Source organism: Colletotrichum tamarilloi (genome assembly GCF_030869305.1).
Source record: "Colletotrichum tamarilloi strain Tom-12 chromosome Unknown Scaffold_28.1, whole genome shotgun sequence".
In the NCBI taxonomy this organism is placed as follows: Eukaryota; Fungi; Ascomycota; class Sordariomycetes; order Glomerellales; family Glomerellaceae; genus Colletotrichum; species Colletotrichum tamarilloi.
Genome location: NW_026849411.1, coordinates 216,185 through 234,545, shown reverse-complemented (window position 1 = coordinate 234,545; position 18,361 = coordinate 216,185). Strand labels below are relative to the sequence as shown.

The following is an 18,361-nucleotide window of genomic DNA, read 5'->3' as shown; positions in this document are numbered from 1 at the left end:
AAAACGCAGTTTTCTTTTTTTCGCCTCTTGAGTCTTGACTCGTGGCGAATTGCCTCGAGATAAAGTTTTAGGTGATCTAGAGATTGGTCCTGTATGGGCCTTGTTCCATCGCAGTAAAAGAATCGAGCGAGCAGGTAGCAAAAGGTGCGTGCAAAGGTTAATATGTTTGCTAAGATTGCGCATTTGGCAAGGTGGGAGGGCGTCGTGAGATTACCCGCTGTTTCTTGCTCTCATTGTGCCCCGGGCCGGAGGGGTATCCGCTCATCGGCATGAAATGCCGAACAGAGTTCTTGGGGAATTTGCTCGGATTTGGTTTCCGGATATACTGTGATGTAGGTAGCTGGGAAAGTTGTCCCAGCTGTCTGTCACCTTTGCACTCGAACCGAATTTCCGTAGTGCCATCCATGCTTGAGGTGAAAGACTATATCTAGCTTCTTTTTGAGGCGTCCGTGTGCAAATCACCAATGACGGAGAGAGAAAGTCTAATTGTTGGGAGACATAACCAAGATCCAGACGAATATGATCGACTGGGCGGAATACTACGTCGAAAAAAGGGTAGCGAGCAGCATGACGATCCAAAAGAGACCCTACGAATCACGGTTCCGGGTTTTGTCGGTATTTTCGTACGGGTACACTTTAGTTTGAGAAAAGAAGCGCGGGAGAGGCGCGGCGGCGGCGGCGGCGCCCAGCCAAGCCTACACTGGATCCCCAAGGCGTTACAACTTTGTTGGCTGGTGGAGTTGGGAGTGGGAGCCGGGGGTGCTTGGCAGGAGAATTTCGAAATGATTTTGGGATTAGCGTCAGGGGCGGGAGGTTCGTGTTGACAAGGGTCTTGAGTCCTAGGCGAGAATCCTCTTTGGAGACCGACACTGGCAGTCTGACTGGCCTTGTCGTGGGCCGTGACCCGTTATTCTTGAAAGAGGAGGACTGCGGCAGGAAGAGGAGGTCTAGAATTTCGGGGATTTTCAATGAACTGACTGTATGATTTGAGGGATTTGCAGCGGTTTAGGACGGGATGCTCGATGCTAGCTAGGCGCAGGGCGAAGGCGGCTATCTGCATGGTGGTCCATGGAATCACAGAGTATGGGTCGGGAAGTTTTTTGGCGGTTGGCTTGAGGCGAGGTGATGTCAATAACCTGGGGTCCTGTTAGAGAAGCGTTGGTGATATATGAAGACAAGAAAAGAAACCACCAGTCCGGCAATGGATAGGTAATCACTCAGTAACTATGGAGATGGAACCGCTCTTCTTGAAGTTCATCTACGGATGCAGTTTGGTCGGCTTCAAAAGGTGGTTGAAAACGATCGTTGATGAGATTCAAAATTGTGGATGGCTTCATAGTTCGTCAGAGAGAGGCTTGTTTCTCAACTCATACCTTACTCGGGAATCGAAATGATGGTGTGTGATGAGATTCGTGTGGATGACAAAGAAACGGGAATCGATTCAAGTTGAGATGAATACGAAAAAGGCGGGAAGAACAAAAACTTGAGAGAGAAAAAAAGTGTAATCATCATCCCAACTCGCATAGCAACACTCATGAACCGCCAATCTAGTTGCGACTCGGGTAAACGCTGAAGCGTCAAGGCAACCCCCGTCAGCGCTGACAGTTGTGACAAGGGATAGACAGGACGTTCACGCAGCGTCTGCAAGCGAGTGGAAAGAGAAACCGAGAAGAGAACAGACGGCAGCCGGGCAGACCAAAGCCTAGGCCCCAATGTTGAACCCATACGCGCTAGACTGATTAGGGGGCCAGCAGCCAACAAGATAAATTTAATGATTTAATCAAGAAGCTGGAAGATGAGCTGATGGCGGATGGATCATGGGTTGACAGAGCTTGTCTTTACGGCTGAGTTATTTAGTTGCGATGGCTGTGAGTCTGCAGCTGCGGAAGACTGGAAGTCGAGTGCCCTGTTCCCCGGATTTTCGGAATGTTCCCAAGCCTTGAAGCACTATCTCCTTTGTAAATCCATGGAAGAGCTGACAGACGAAAACAAAAAGACAGAAAGAAGAAGACAGTGACCGAGAAGAGTGGGATGTCGAGACCAGGTTCTTGAAACCAAGCGATCTGCAGACGGTGGCTCATTGGTGGAATGCGCTACGGTGACCCTGGACCATCCACTTGTTTGACATGAATTAAGGAGTGGGCGGGAGGCCGAGGCGCTGAAAGTGGTGGTGCTTTTTTACTTTGGAGTCTTCCCTCCACAGTCAACTTTCTCTCTCCCTTCCCGCGTACGCTACGGAGTGATACGTCTCTGACCGTACGCTTGGTAAGAGACCGATAGGCGCTAGCAGGCTGGTTCTCTTCTTTGGTGCCCCGTACTTCCGTAGCGATGGCCTAGTCTCTTTGCAGTTTCGCTGGACGGAATCACGGATACTATGCCTCGTGTAAGGCCTGGTCCATGAGCCGAGAGGCCCGTCGTCTGAAGTTGAGAAATAAGATCGGGTGTTAAAGGCAGGCCAAGCAGCCACCCGCGAATCCGAGCTTCTGCATGACAATCCCTTCCAGAAGTCTATCCATTGCGTGGGCTCTTGAATGTACGGTTATTAGTGTGTAAAATCAGAGCTTACCAAGATGAACCTCTCTAGGGAAACGCTGTCGGCTATTGGGGGTGAACCTGGCGGACACGGGAGGAAACGAGACGACGGCTGGCTCTGAGAGAAACAACGGAAGTTTAATACAGAGTACTTTACGTAGTGGTCGATGGTATCAGGGAAGTCGAATGCCGTCATCTCCCACCCAAAGCATCTTCAATGGTCCCTACACTCACAGTGTAAACGACGGTTCTTTGCCCAGAGTCCCGGAAACTCTAGCGCTTGGTCTGTCCACCGCCACTCCGTCTTGGTCTTCTTTTCTTCTCGGTTGGCGTTCCATAGCTTTTCCATCCAGAGTGAGAGAGTCTTACTCTAGCCCGCTGGCCACTCCATGTACACTAGCCAAAGCCACCCCGGGCCCCGGGATGGACGGGGTGGGGAACAGTCGAAATTGCATCCTCCGCCGCGTTTGCTGTGGTGAAACGGCCAGGGAGATTTGACCAGCCCAGGATCGTGTGCAATCGACTTACACGCACATACGCCCATCCAGATTACAGAGAGGGGTTACTCCGTACGTACAGAGTAAGGAACCACATACTCTATTGGGTCCTCGTCTAGCAATCTAGCCCTGTCGTCCTCGACTCCTCTCTGCCTGTCTATGACTGACACTGACACCGCGACGGCGGTGCTCTCCCGAAATCTCCAGAGACTAGAGTCCACACACCCCCCTTACCTGATGCTGGTCTATGCTGGCCATGTTGGTGGTAGTGGTGGTGCGGGTTCCCAATATGGGCAATATGGATCTTGTTGAACGGCTCCATTCGCGCCATTGTCTTCTTTAAATGGAGGCAAACACCGCACCTCCCAGCTAGACACCAAGGCTTCCTCTCTTCTCTTCTTCTTGCGATCAAGGGATTGTTGACCATCTCCTTGCCCCAACCGACATTCTTTTTTCCAGACATTCGTTCATTCACTCATTCAAACAAAGGCTCTAGTCCCTTTCACAAAGCTACCAAACGAAACATACACGATCATTTACTGAACTTTGAAAGTTCCTAAACTGCTATATACAACCAGCAAACATGCGTTTCTTCTCCGTCCTCGGCTTCGCGGCCGCGGCCGTTGCCCAGCTGACGTCGTCTTCCCTCGAGAAGCACGTCGATACCGCCACTATCAAGTCCTTCAACCCCATCAAGGAGGCTTACTGGACCGGTCTTCCTCACCACCGCCGCACCCCCTTCGCCGTCTCCCCCGACGGAAAGTCGGCCTGGCTCGCGTACCTCGACTCCTCCGAGACGGGCGTCCACGTCCAGCAGATCGACCCCACCACCTTCGCCGCCACCGGTGACCCCGTCACCGTCTCTGGTGGTAAGGAGGCCGCCGGTCTCGTCGCCCACAACGATGGTTTCGCTCTCATGACCAACGAGGTCCTCTCCGGCTCCGGCACCGACGTCGCCATCGCTGTTCTCTACCGCTACACCACCGGCAAGACCGAGCCCACCTTCAAGACCTGGCTCGGTGGCCCCAACGTCGACGGCAGCCAGGCCATGGCCTCCCCCGACGTCAACGGTGACCTCGTCTTCTCCGAGAAGGCCGGTTACTACGCTGCTTACATCGTTGTCACCGCTTACCAGGGCGATGCCACTGGTCACTTCGGTGATGCCATCCGCTACGTCGACACCGCCGGCAAGCTCACCTCCATCGCCGGCGCCTCCTCCAGCTGGGGCTGCTCCCACAACACGGGTATCGCCTTCGAGGCCGCTGACGCCGCTCCCTTCGCCTCCATCTGCGCTGAGGACCAGGGTGCCATCTGGCTCAACACCAAGTCCCAGGGCATGACCAACGACAACGTCAAGATCTCCAACGAGCACGTCATCAACGGCGGTGCCAACGAGGCCATGGGCGGCATGTCCGGCTCCTACTCCAACCTCGCCCGCTTCATCGGTGCCGACTCGTACATCTTCTCCTGGGTCTCTCGTGGCGCCATGGACTTGACCGAGAACTCGTGGATGGGCTCCGGCTACACCACTTCCAAGAACCGCACCAACAACCGCAACGTCGCCATCGCCCTCTTCTCCGACAAGAACACCCTCGTCGGCTCTCAGGCTACCTCCGTTGCCGGCACCGCCGACGGTGACTCCCAGGTCAACTGGATGACCTCTGGCTCCAACGACTGCTCCAACGCCCACGCCGCCACCTTTGACTCCTCCAAGGCCCTCGTCACCTGGGAAGAGATCTCCTCCCCCACCTGCGCCTTCGACGCCATGGGCTGCCAGGGTACCTTCGCTGGCACCAAGTTCCAGATGGTCGGCAGCGACGGCAAGAAGATTGGTGAGGTCATCAGCTCCGACGACACCTACGTCGCCGGCGACATGGTCACCATGTCCGACGGCCGCATCTGCTGGCCCTACGTCTCCATGACATGGAAGCTCGACGGCCCCGTCACCGGCTCCCCCGTCACCAAGATGTCCTTTGCCTGCATGACTGGTGGCGCTGGCTCCGGCACCGCTTCCTCCGCTGCTCCCGCTTCCTCCGCTGCCCCTGCCACCAGCGCCCCCGCCGTCGCTTCTTCCTCCGCTCCCGTCGCCGCGGCCCCCTCCACTACCGAGGCTGTTGACGCCGTCGCCACCAGCGCCGTGAACTCCGCTGACCCCACCTTCGCCTCCGGCACTGCCCCCGAGCCCATCTTCGAGACCATCTCCGGCCCGGCCTACAACCCCTCCGCTTCCGCCCCTGCTGCCGTCCCTACCTCTTCCCAGGCTGCCTCCGTCCCCGCTGAGGCCCCCGCCTCTTCTGCCCCGGCTGCTTCCGCCTCTGCCCCCTCCGGAGCTCCCATCCCCATCTTCGAGACTCTGTCCCAGGCCCCTGCTTCCTCTGCCGCTCCCGTCCCCGGCACCACCGTCTCCGAGGCCAAGCCCGAGCTCACCGCCACCCCCTCCGGCGCTGCCTCCAAGACCAAGAAGACTCGCACCCGCACCAAGACCCGCGGCCCCAAGCCCACTGGTGCCCCTGCCCACAGCGGCAAGTGCAGCACCCGCACCACCATCAAGACCGTCTACGTCACCGCATAAATGAGTAGATGATCTGGTGCAAACCTACCTTGTGGGGATGATGAAAATCAGGTTGATTCGAGAGGAGAGTGTAAGAGAGACGGAGTTTGGGAGTAGCAGCATTGAGTACATCTCTTCAGCAAGGTGAAGAGAGTGTAGCTCGATGAGTTTTCATGTACATACTATGTACGACTTGTACACAAATTTCCCGCCTCGCATCTTCTTTTCCCTTGCTCATCCGCTTGGATCGAGGGAATACGAAGAGCGAGTCAAGGCCACTGGCCGATTTTGAGCAAAATTGAACAAAGACTCAGTTCATCATCGGCAGTATTCCGGCGCGCCTCCCAATTTGCTTTTTACGTTCGTGTGCCATGTCCTTTATTTTGCGGGCCTCTTAGTCCCAAGTGAGCAGTTGACTAGGTCAATTATAGACATGACCGAAAGCGACGCGATGAGATGCGAGAGATTCGGAATCCGGCAGGTGAGTGTTGTGGAAAAGCCATGTGATGAACATGGAAGATGAGTCGTGCGCAGTTGTGAGAAACGATGGGGGGAAGATGAAGAGGGAAATGAGAACCAAACAGTAAGCGACGACCTCGCTGAGATCAAAGCGGCACCTTAACACTGATGCTAACGGCCAGTTCCGAACCAATAGACCCGCCGATGGTCTTCATAAGCAACTGATTGTAGACAAGAACCAACTAAAGTTGCAATCCTCTCTTTGTCAGCAGCCAGATGGACACCAAAGACCAGAGGGATTCCTCTCAGAAATCACTTTCCTACCAACGGATACCAACGGTCAACTTGTCTCAGTTGAAGCTAGTCCTGACTTTCTCTCTCCCAAGGATCGAAGAAATAAGAGGCGGCCTAAACACCCACGAATGGGCAGACCAGCGGAGCCACATGGCGATGATGGCACGGGATAAACCCTGTCACACATCCTGCTGGCCTCAGGGGCGACCATCTGTCAGACTGTAAGGTACCGCGCTGCGACGAATCGACGATAACGGACCGCCATTGGGGGCCGCTTCCCTACCCTAAAAGAGCAAGAGGAGTAAAAGCCAACAGTCATGACAGGGTAGCATCAAGCCAATAACAATCAACATGTGGACTTTTACGTCCTAATTGGGCGGTTCTATCCGAGCTAGAGAGAACGGAATCCCCATTAAGCCCTTCTTCTCATCGATACATGAGAGATCATCAGGGGACCAGTTGAGTTTCGATGATCAACAAGGGATCCAATGACCGCGCATGCTCGGCATTTGAGCTTAACCCGTGTTGGTCTCTTTGGGAATAGAATCGAGTCCTGAGAAAAGGATCCCGTCTTCCCCCTCTCCCTGGTAGGACCCTGACTCTTGTCCCACCTGATTCCTACCTGACGGCGCATCGTCCGTACACGGGCAAGACTCCATGAGTCCATCACCAACAAAGGATGTATCTGGCCGAAAGCGTGCCTTTCGTGCTGTCATCCCCCTGGGGGAAGACGCGCGGAGCCCGTCAGCGGCATTGTTCCCAAGAGTCCAAGACACGTTTTCCGGCTATCATAGCCGTCCTCGACGAGAGGATGAAGAGGGCAGCGCGTTGGTTTCCTCCACCTCCGGACAGTATCCGACAATATCCAAGACCATGTGGCCGTGGGAATAACCTAATCGAGTGGCTGCTAATCCGTCAACGTTGCATTTCATTGAACTACCAATCGCCTCTGTCTCCTTCGTCTTACACTAACGATCCCTGCCATGGAGACGAGAGCCAGATATCCTCATAGGCTCGTAGCCCGAATAGGCGGCATCACACCATCTTTCGGCTGCGTTTCCCCTCGTCCAGTCGTGCTTGAGATGCGCTCCCCGAAGTTCGAGGATACCTTGCTCGGTTTCCGTCCCGGCAGCTGCGCCATTGCCGACACACCAATCTGATCTGGCATATGGCTAATCCTCCTTGGGTAAGGATAAGGAGAAAGCAAGGCATGCAGATAGAGACGATGGAAGGAGAGAAGAGACAAGCGGCCACCTTATAAGGCCTAGTGGCCGCCTCTCTTGTCGAGTCTCACGATGTTGAAGCTGTAGGCATCTCGTCGGTGATTCCGCGCTCACCAAGTCACTCTTTGAACATCAGCCAGGCCAGCTTCGTTGCTGTGCGTCCTCTCATTTCCCCAACGACATTCGTTCTGAATACCCAACACTCTTTGGTCCTCCTTGACCTTGTTCTTCGATACCCTCATCATGGTTCGCTCAAGTGTAATCGGCCGTTTCCTGGCCGGACTGCTCCTTGCTTCCGGCGCAGCAGCTCATACCGAAGGGTGCAGCTGCTCCTCTGATGGCATCCAGCGCGTCACCTACATTGTCGTCGAGATGCCCGATCAGCCCGAACAAGCAGCCTCCCCCTCGTCCTCTTTCACAACCCTAACCACCGTCCCGACGCCAACGTCCACGGAGAGGTTCACCGCGCAAGCAGCGCACGTAATCGAGGATATCCCAGCCTACGAGCCCCTCGCCGTCAAGCCCGAGACCCTTCGTCCAGCTGTAAACACAACACACACCTTTGGCGCCACCGCCGCTCCCGGCATCGACACCAAAGACCCCATCAACATCGTCCCGGCCTCAAATGTCTCGCTCTACTACGCGGCCACGGACACGGAGGAACAAGGTTCCATCGACATGAAGCTCGCGTTCAAGAACCCCGCCGTGGTCCTCGAGCACGTCGACGCCGTCAGCAACGTCGCGTGCGGAGACGACGAGCTCACCGTCTCCTTTTCCTCCGCCGACGCCTTTAACGAGGCTGTCAAGGACTGGTCCGACTCTGCCGAAGAAGGGTTTATCCTCATCACCAACCACATGGGCAACTGCGATGCCGAATTTGAACGGGGCTTCTTCCTCGCAACGGGCTTGACCTCCAGCAAGGGCGACCTATCTATCACGGTCGCAGCTTCAAAGGAGGAGCTCACCAACATCGCCGGCGAGTGCGAAATGTCCTTCACTTCCCTGCCGGCTGCCACGCTCTCCAAGCGCCTCACCCTCGACCCGTCCGTCTCCCTCTCCTTCGCCGAGGGCATCGCCGAGAACACGGTCCTTTATAGCGACGGGCAGTACGTTAACATCACAGCCGACGAGGCCTGGTTCAGCTCCAAGATCACCTTCTCTGGCTACCTAAAGTACAACTTCTGGGGCTTCAAACTGCAGGATCTGTACTTTGACCTAGACACGACCTTTGACTCGGCCGTCGGCGTCTCGGTCGACGTCGCCGCCTCCTACAGCCACGCGCTCAAGTACGCCCCGGACGCGTTATCCTACTCCCTCGTATCCGTCCCCGGTATCGTCGAGCTCGGTCCGGGCGTGGCTTTCGCTGTGGGCTTAGACTTTGACGTCTCTGCTGCCGTCGGCGTCACGGCGGGACTGAGCGTGAGTCTGCCGGCGGGCAACGTTCATCTCGACCTCCTGCACGGGGAGAAGTCGTCGGCGAGTGGGTGGGAGCCAAAGTACAGCAGCTACGCCAACATCACCGAGTCGGCTGATGTGCGCGTCGACGCCTCAGCGGACGTTACCGTGCAGCTGGCGTTCAAGTTGCTCGGCGGGCTGGTCGATCTCAGCTCCGGCATCACGGCGACGCCAGGGTTCGATAACGTGTTCAAGCTGCGCGGAGAGCAGAATCTCGGGGTCAGCGGTAGCGTTGGCGGCGGCAGCAGCAGCAGCAGCAGCACTATCGGAGGCGGTAACTTTACGAGTAAGCCAGCCGAGGTGGCACAAGTTAGTGTGGATGTGCCCAAGGACGGGTTGATCTGCGCCGAGAAGAATGGGGTCGAGTTTGCGACGGACTTCTACTTCAACTTGACTGGCTTCGCAACAAAGTGGTGGAGCGGCGAGCTTTACAGTACCCGGGTGCCGCTTTGGGATCTGTGTTACAGCTTCTGAGGTGCTTCACACCAGTGGTGACGTGCTCTTGGCATGTCTTACGACTTGTCCTTTCTACATTCATGATGTATACTAAGTAGTACCTTAATACCTATTTACCTTGTTCGTACTTACGCAGTATGGTGGGACTCCTGTTCAAGGGTCTCTAAGTTCTTCTTCTTGCTTTACGCAAGAAAACTGCATGAAATCATCGAGTTATGTCCACGTCTTCTTTTCATCGAAGACTCTCTCAATGTTGCTCAAGCCTAACCACGAACGCAGACTTCGATGGCATAATATGGGTCTACGATGAGTATATGCCGCACCAAGACGTGATCAACGCGGGTTTCGCAGACGATCACGAGTTCCAGAGCCACAGAAAGCGAGCGGCAGATGCGAGGGAGATTCCAAGAATAGACGCACCTCTGCTCGGGGGCGGGGAGAACGACAAGAACCCGACGTGATCTGCCGCCCGCCTCTCAAAAAAGAACGAAGGCCGAAACCGGGACGGGAAAGGAGCCTGGTCTCGACTCAACCCCCGGCCCAAGATGATTGGGTCCGGACTTGAGGTGGAATCTTCCCTCACTGTCAAGGACACTCGAGTCGATCGTTCGGAATAGTTCTCAAACCCCCACAATCCACCATCACATCAGTCGAGCCGCTGGCTGGACCTCCGTGGCCCCTCCCTCCTCCCCGCCGCCCCGGCCCAGGGTTGTGGTTCCCCCCGTCCACTGTAAATCAAGCTTACTATGGTGATATTGGAGCTTATTTGCTGTTAATGTTTAAAAAATTCTTATTCCCCCTAGGCCGTGCTCTCTTTACCCCCTTTTTCTTCTATGTGGTGAGGTTGTGTACCGGGGTGTGATGTTTCAGGAGTCTGACATCCCGAGTTACGGATGGCACATGACGTTTATTCGTCCATCGGATGAGCTGGAAGAACTTGGGTTGAGCGTCACCTAACAACTTTGAGTTGGCAGTCTGACAGCCAAGGAGAACCCCAGACGAACGTTTTGGAGGTGGGCTTGGCGCATTGCGTGTTGAGCTTTTTCTGTCTTTGCTCATAGTTCAGATGGATGTTGTCAACCTGAGCAAACTTGCCAAGACTATTTGACGTGGTAGTTGGAGGAATAGAATGCCCCTTTAGCCAAGACTTAGCCAAGACCTTTTTCTGGAGGGATGTTGAGACAAACCGAACTCCTGAGACTGCTGAAATGCGACTACGCGAAACTTTTGTGGAGAAGTCTCCGTGGTGGAGCTGTGAATGTCAACTTCAGCCAAGACCAACCCACAACCTTTCCGCCATCAACAACAAGGGCTTCAATTTGCCTGTCACTTTGACGGTGACTTCGCCATAATACACCGAGGTGCCGGGGAGTTTAGACGTTGGAGGCAGGGTCGATCTGAGAGGCCGCTCCGAGAGTCTGGCACATGCCATGGTTAGAGAGTGGTGACTCGGATCCGTTGATCCAATGGTGGTTTGTTTCACGAGGGTTCTTCTCCCCTGAGGCTCATGGGATGATGGTATTGGCATCATACTCCATGGTCCGTCACGTTGTTACCCACGGGCGGCTGGAGTTCAGCGCAAGAATACCAGATGAAGGCGCAAAGACAGGGGGAACATATGGAGTAGGCAGACCTTAATTGTGAGGTGAAATCGACTGGCAAGTTGGGATATAAAGCATGGCTTCTTGGCCGCTGGTGATAACGATTACTCTACTTCTTCACCCTCACCTCGATCCATCCTTCACCAAGCTCTTCTCCTTCTCCTTTTTCCCTTGAGCCAGTCTCATTCTCTTCAACGCTACTCGGGCAGTAGTTGTTCTTTCACGTGTACTTTATTCTTTTTCCATTCTCACCTTCTCTTTACTACCATATCTCACTCTTCTCCCTACACTTCAATATGAAGTTCTCCACAGCAGCCATTGCCCTTCTAGCCGGCGTCGTCGCCGCGGCGCCCGCCTCCGAAGTCTCCCGCAGCCGCGAGCGCCGCGCCGGAGGCAGCGAACTCATCCAGCAGCTCCAGTCCACCTTTGACCGCAATAACCCGAACGGCACCCCCGCCGCGGCCGGAGACCCGGACGACCTCAACGGTGATGGTGTCATCAATGTCTTCGAGGCAGGAGCCCAAGCCAGCAAGCGTAAGCGCGGTGGTGGCGGTAACGGTGGCCAGCAGGCTGCTGGTGCCGGTGCTGGGGGCAATGGTGCCCAGGCCAAGGGTGGCAATGCCGGCGGTAACGCCAACAACCAAAACAATGCCGGCAATGCTGCGGACGAAGAGGACGCCGCGGCTGGCAACGGTGCTGCCGCTGACGACGGGGAAGATGCAGCTGCCGGTAACGGCAATGCCAATGCAGGCAACGGAAACGCGGCCGCAGACGATGAGGATGCGGCTGCCGGCAACGGCGGCGCTGCGGCGGATGACGAAGAAGACGCTGCTGCTGGCAACGGCAATGCCGGTAATGCGAACGCTGGTAACGCCAATGCTGGAGCCGGCAACGCGAAGGCTGGCAAGAACAAGAACGCCGGTAACGGTGCTGCCAACAACGCTGGCAACGCCAACAATGCTGGAAATGCTGCTGCTGGCAACGGCGCTGCCGCTGACGACGAGGAGGACGCGGCCGCCGGCAACGCTGGCAATGCCGCCAACAACAACAACAATGCAGGCAACGCAGCCGCCGAGGAAGATGCCGCAGCTGGAAATGCCAACGCCGGGAACGCAAACGCCGGTAATGCCAACGCTGGAGCAGGAAACGCAAAGGCTGGCAAGAACAAGAACGCCGCCAACGGCGCTGCCAACAACGCCGGTAACAATGCCGGCAACGCCAACAACAACAACGCTGGCAATGCGGCTGATGAGGAAGACGCTGCCGCTGGCAATGCAGGCAACGCCGCCGATGAGGAAGACGCCGCCGCCGGAAATGGCAACGCTGCTGCCGATGACGAGGATGCTGCTGCCGGCAACGGAAACGCGAACGCAGGCAATGCGAACGCTGGAGCTGGAAACGCAAAGGCCGGCAAGAACAAGAATGCTGGCAACGCCAACAACAACGCCGGTAACGCCGGTAACGCCGGCAATGCCGCCGATGAGGAGGACGCCGCGGCAGACAACGGAAACGCCGCTGATGAAGAAGATGCTGCCGCCGGCAACGGCAACGCTGCTGACGAGGACGCCGCTGCCGGTGGCGCCGCGAACAACGGGACTGCCAACGCCGGCGCCGCTGCCGGCGGTGCTGGTGCGGGCAAGGCTAACAAGGCGAGCAAGGCCAAGGCCTCTCGCAACGGCCGCTCTCTCAACCTCTACGCCGCGCGCAACATTGCGCGCGGCCGTCCCTCCCGGCGCACGTAACTTCTCTTTGGGTGCTGAGGAGTCTGTCTTTCATGCCGCTGCTGGTGGGAAAGGGGACTCTGATGACCTAGACAATCCCAAAGGCGCCGGTGATGACTCTGAACAGACTGGTGGGCCAAAGGGCACAGGCAAAGGCGAGGGCAAGGGCAAGAACAGGTCGAAAGGCAAGTCTTCGTCGTATTCGTCTAGGAAAGGCGACGAGGGCGGAAATGGGCCTGGGAAGGATGGCCGACCTGATCGGTCTGGCGATGGCCTCAGGGTGGAAGAAAGTCCCGCAATGCTCGGTCGCCCTGATGGTCCTGGGTCTGGGCTTGGATTTGCTGAGTTGTCCGAGTTTTTTGAGATTCGGTGTGATGAGTGAAGAAAATAAAGTGGTAATTTAAAACTGGCGTAGCGTTTTCTTGGTTGGTACTCCGTAATGTGAGGGAATACCTGTCTTTACTGTTCTATACCTAATTCAATGAGATGGGGTGATACCATTAATCGAGTACGAGCTGATATGTGCCAAATGTCGCCTAATGCCTATTGGGATGGTCATCTCAATATTGAGTAGAAGACGGCTTACATAAAAGGGTCATGTTGGGTCTCTGGAATAGGTCCATGGATGGAATCAGCTTTGAACCAATTGAAATCTTAGTCGCTAAGCTACAATTGAAGCCACCGTGATTTGTGTATTGACTGTAGTTGAGTTGTGAAGTCAGACCATCCATTTCAACCATCAGGCCTAACGTCACGAACCGGACTATGCGTGCGGGATTGTGGACCGACCTAAGTAACTACATGTAGTAATTAATCAGTTACCAAAGATCGCGATTCTAGCCTGGATCAGTCAACATACATTAGCTTTTCCGAAGTTGCCGCTGCCTCACCGTTGACCGGAGCTGCAGGTCCGGCCTCGAGTTCGCCACGGCCCGCCGAGACACAGCAAAGTGGGACCGGGCGCCGGACGACTCCAAGACTTCTATGACGATGTTGTTGCGTCAATCTTTTCGACGTCACTAACTGGTCACCTAATATCCGAATTACAAACCACTTACTTCCCATATGAAATCTGAATGCACGTTGTATAAGATTCAAAAGAAGAAGACCGTCGCACTCACTAATTAGACTTAAAATTACCTTATAGACAAGATACCCCTGATCATCAACCGAAGACCACCACGCTAGAATTATACCCAAAGTACCTTGGAGAAGAGAAGAGAAACAGAAGCTCCTCAGAGAATAGTAGAAGAGAGAAAAGACTCACAAAACCACCGCCATGAGTTCACAAAGCTCAGTCTTCCAGCTAAGCGGCACATGCAACAACTACGACTGGGGCAAAAAGGGTCGCGACTCGCTCGCCGCACGCCTCTGCGAAAACACCCCAAGCGGCTTCACAATAAACGACAATGAAGCCTACTCAGAAATGTGGTTCGGCGACTACCCCGACTTTCCCGCACGCGTACTGGAGACAGGCGAGCTCCTCAAGGACATCCTAGACAAGAACAAGGAACAACTGCTCGGCAAAAAAGTCATCACCGAGCTCGACGGCCAGCTCCCCTACCTTCCCAAGATCCTGTCCATCGCAAAAGCCCTACCCCTCCAGATCCACCCAAACAAGTCTCTCGCCAGCAAGCTCCACGAGCAGGACCCCGAAAACTTCACCGACGCCAACCACAAGCCCGAGATTGCTGTGGCACTGGGTCCGTTTGAGGTCTTTGCCGGGTTCAAGCCTCTGGACCAGATCTCGCCCGTGTTCAACATCCCTGCCCTGCGCGACCTGATCCCCGATGGGACGACTAGGTGGACGGACGAGACGTTACGGGAGGTCACGCGCCGCATTCTGCTCGCCGATGAAAACACTGTCGAAAAGGCCTCAAAGGCTCTCGGCGGCACCCCGCGCGAGGAGCTGGGCGGGAACGGTTACGTGCTGGATCTTCTGCCGCGTCTGCAGGATCAGTTTGGTAAAGGCGACAACGGCATCCTGGTTGCGCTGTTGTGTATGAATTTTTTGTCGCTGGAGGCTGGCGATGCGTTGTATATCCCTGCCGATGGCATTCATGCTTATCTGTCTGGGGACATTGTGGAGTGCATGGCTCGTTCGAACAACGTCCTCAACACGGGCTTCTGTCCGCCCGGCGACAGGAACAACATTGATTTGTTCAGCAAGACGTTGACTTTCATGGCGCATAGCAAGAATGACGTGCTTTTACCTGCGGAGAAGAGTGATCGCGGCACACAAGGACGTACGGTCGTGTATCCGCCGCCGTTGAGCGAGTTCGACATGTTGAAGACGGATCTGGACGAGGGCAGCAAGGCGGAAGTTCTGAAGGCGAGTGAAGGACCCTCGGTTGCTATCGTCACTGACGGCGAGGGAGTTCTTGAGGCGGACGGGAAGAAATTTGACGTCAAGGCTGGTCATATTTATTTTGTTGCTCCCGGCATCGAGGCCAAGTGGGAAACCAAGGGGAAGATGCAGGTCTTTACGACTGTGGTCTAATCGGCCTGGCGGTCAGACTTTCAGTAGAGGATGCGCAACAGATTATACATATTTAGAATATGAGAAATGCGACCTGATGAGGCAATGGTCTGGGTTCTCTTCATCCTGTATGATAAGTACTTTGAAACAATGGCCGCTATAGCGATAGAATTGAACTGTTCCGGCTTGAGCGAAGTGACAATTCACCTGTCTCGAAGTAAGAAAGATGAGCTTGATTTGATCGTAATGTCGAACGGTCAAGTAAATTTTGTTCATCGAATTAGACTTACGTGCTATTGGAGTATCTATTCTAACATCATTCAAAAATAAGAGTATCACACTATGTCTCCCGGACGACTATAACCGCACATTCAATTTTCTGATGCCTGCTTATAACCGCTTATGTTTCAAGCCCGTGGTCGATGATCTCTCCGTCTCGCGCTCTTGACGGCACTTTCAACCGCCAAAGGTAGATCGAGATGGAAGAACGGTCTGTTGATAGCCCCAACAGCCGCGAGGTGTCGAATTCCTCCCTCTTTGGACCCCAGAACACCCTGCTCCATAGCCGATGAGGAGGAAGACTGCTCGGAATCACTTGCCACACACGCCGACTTCGACCTCGTTGTAACAAGTTGCTGCTCGCACATCATCGGCGGCCGCCCTGCCAAATCAGCCAGACTGAAAACCGGCTCCCACCCCTCCAAATGACCCGTCCTCGGACACCCAAACCCAGACACCGACAGCGCGCGCCGCGTCCACCGGTTATGAACACCAGCAAAGTGCCACTCCACTGGCTCCGGTGCCGCCCACCTATCGAGTTGGTTCCGCAGGTCAATCAAGCCCTCCACGGCGCCCGAGTCCATGTTATTCACGGCAGCGCAGTCGAATATGACGGCCCGGAGGATCGGCTTCAGCAATGATGGGGACTCGTTATCGGTTTCAACTGTCGAGAGTGGCGGAACGGGCTCGTTCCAGGGGCGGTCGCCTGGGTGGTCGTAGTGTGGTGTCGTCGTGCGGCGGGTGGAGTGCGTGACGTGCTCGATCAAGCGGTCAACGTACTGCGCTTGGTTCAGGTAGTTGAAGCCCTCGGTGAAGCGGTAGATAAACACCCCTGGGTAGAGCTCATTGACTTGAACAGCTGGGTTGGTGCCGTCTTTGCGATCTAGCGGGAGGAACACGTCGTGTGATGCCGGGAGACGCGGCGACGGAGGGGCTTTGCCGTGGAAGAGGGTCTGCGAGCTGCTGATGGAGTGGTGGTCCGAGTCTTTGTGGTCGAGGGTGGTGCTGGTGCGGTGGTCCGGGTGCTGGTAGACGCGCGCGGCGCCGAGGAAACGGCCTTTGGAGCGGGCGAGGCGGAGGAGGAGAAGGGCTGCAGAGAGAGCTACTGTGACGTAGATGCCGTCTTCGAGGCTGGTGAAGATGGAGACGAAGACGCCAATGAAGTAGATGAAGACGTCAGGCGGTGACATGAGCCATGACTTGAAGATGTGGTCTGGAGAGGTTATGAGGTTGATCACGGCGTGGATGATGAGAGCTGCTAGGCTGGCCATGGGGATGTAATAGAGTACTGAGGTGAGAGCGTATAACGCGAGGAGGAGAATCGCTCCGTTGAAGACGCCGGCCATTGGTGTCCTCACTCCGGCTTTTGAGAGAATTGCGGTGCCGCCGAAGGAGCCTGTCGAAGAGTATGCGCCTAAGAAGGGGCCGAATAGGTTGGTGCATCCGATTGAGATAAGTTCCTGAGATGGCTGGACAGTATAGTTGTTGATGCGACCAAAGGACTTGCCGATAGCAATGTGCTCAATCACAAGAATGATGACCGTAGCCGGTAGATCTGGCAGCAGCGCCGAGATCAGCTTTGTATTTAAAGAAGGCGGGCCAGCGTGTGTGAAGCCTTTGGGCAGTGTCCCTGTTATACGGAACTTGTGCTCCCCGTTCTCTAGCCCACGGTTCACCAAAAAGCTGATAAGTGTGTATAGCAAGATAGTAAAAGTCATGCGCAGCGAGCAGAGCATCTCCCACATACGCTTCCGCTTAGGCTGCGACCTGGCCATGCGCTCCGTGTACCACTTGATGGCAGCCAGCAGCACCAGAGCCGTCAGCCCGATGGCGGCATCGAGCTTAACGCGGGGCAGACCACGGGCCGTGTTGATGAAGACGCGATAAGCGGCCTCTTTGGAGTTGACGCCGTCGATGCCGAGGAGGGATGGAATCTGGCTGAGGGTGATTGTGATGGCGGCGCCGGTGACGAAGGCGGAGATGGCAACGTGTGGGATGAACTCGATGATCCAGTCGAGGCGGAGAAGACCGAAGACGAGGAGGACGGCACCGGCAAGGAAGGCAAGGGTTTTGGAAATTTCTTCTGGTTGGAATTCGCCAGGGTGTTCTTCGAGGACTTTGGCGCTGACTTTGCCGACGAGGAGGGAGACGACGGCGGTTGCCTGTTATACAGTCAGTATGAAATTGTCACAAGGATGTGACACTATGAGCATCTTACTCCTATCGCAATATCCTTGGAGGTTCCGAATATCCAGTAAAGAGCTGCACCAGTGAATGATGTGTAAAGTCCATATTCAGGACTTAGGCGGGCGAGGAGGGCATAGGCCATAGCTTGTGGGATGACGACGAGACCAAGTGTGACACCTAAGTAAGGGATTGTTAGTTGATGCCGCCAACTTGCCTGGCCTGGAACCCCGGAAGTGCTTACCCGCAATAGCATCTGAGATGAGCCAGCGAGTGTTGTATCTCAAAATCCATTTCGTAAAGGGAAATAGGCTTTTGACATAACGAGCTGATCCTTCTTTTGTTGGTACTTGCTCCAACAGCCACTCCTTTACTGTGGGATCCTCTTCATAGTACGGTTCGTATGGAGAAATGGCGTTGACAACGTGGTCGTGGAGGTCTTGTGTCTGGTGGCGGGTGCTGGCTTCAAGATCGATACCGAGAATCTTTGCGAGAAACGCACCAGCTTTGCTGGCCGCCATATTGGATACAAATATGCTTGCTGCTATTGGATGTTGGGTGCTTATGCTAATTGGAGAGTATGGTTGATAGTTTCCAATGTCGGTTCAAAAGACTAGATGTCAAGCCGTT

General features: G+C 55.2%; 6 protein-coding genes across 6 annotated transcripts; 4 read left to right on the top strand and 2 right to left on the bottom strand.

Moving 5' to 3' along the window:
- Window positions 1-3,612: 3,612 nt before the first annotated feature.
- On the top strand, window positions 3,613-5,601 carry CTAM01_08238 (uncharacterized protein; the record flags this gene model as incomplete). Its single annotated transcript, XM_060524259.1, has 1 exon — window positions 3,613-5,601. The coding sequence occupies one exon, from the start codon at window positions 3,613-3,615 to the stop codon at window positions 5,599-5,601; it is 1,989 nt and encodes a 662-aa protein (XP_060381102.1).
- A 1,738-nt stretch (window positions 5,602-7,339) lies between these two features.
- Window positions 7,340-7,501, bottom strand: CTAM01_08237 (uncharacterized protein; the record flags this gene model as incomplete). Its single annotated transcript, XM_060524258.1, has 1 exon — window positions 7,340-7,501. The coding sequence occupies one exon, from the start codon at window positions 7,499-7,501 to the stop codon at window positions 7,340-7,342; it is 162 nt and encodes a 53-aa protein (XP_060381101.1).
- Window positions 7,502-7,799: 298 nt separating this feature from the next.
- On the top strand, window positions 7,800-9,928 carry CTAM01_08236 (uncharacterized protein; the record flags this gene model as incomplete). Its single annotated transcript, XM_060524257.1, has 2 exons — window positions 7,800-9,469; window positions 9,730-9,928. The coding sequence occupies 2 exons, from the start codon at window positions 7,800-7,802 to the stop codon at window positions 9,926-9,928; spliced, it is 1,869 nt and encodes a 622-aa protein (XP_060381100.1).
- Window positions 9,929-11,364: 1,436 nt separating this feature from the next.
- Window positions 11,365-12,810, top strand: CTAM01_08235 (uncharacterized protein; the record flags this gene model as incomplete). Its single annotated transcript, XM_060524256.1, has 1 exon — window positions 11,365-12,810. One exon carries the CDS (start codon window positions 11,365-11,367, stop codon window positions 12,808-12,810), a length of 1,446 nt encoding a protein of 481 aa, XP_060381099.1.
- Window positions 12,811-14,068: 1,258 nt separating this feature from the next.
- Window positions 14,069-15,289, top strand: CTAM01_08234 (phosphomannose isomerase type I; the record flags this gene model as incomplete). The annotated part of the gene is made up of 1 exon (XM_060524255.1): window positions 14,069-15,289. The coding sequence occupies one exon, from the start codon at window positions 14,069-14,071 to the stop codon at window positions 15,287-15,289; it is 1,221 nt and encodes a 406-aa protein (XP_060381098.1).
- Window positions 15,290-15,675: 386 nt separating this feature from the next.
- CTAM01_08233 (sulfate permease) lies at window positions 15,676-18,252 on the bottom strand (the record flags this gene model as incomplete). Its single annotated transcript, XM_060524254.1, has 3 exons — window positions 15,676-17,709; window positions 17,766-17,911; window positions 17,976-18,252. 3 exons carry the CDS (start codon window positions 18,250-18,252, stop codon window positions 15,676-15,678), a joined length of 2,457 nt encoding a protein of 818 aa, XP_060381097.1.
- Between the last annotated feature and the right edge of the window lie 109 nt (window positions 18,253-18,361).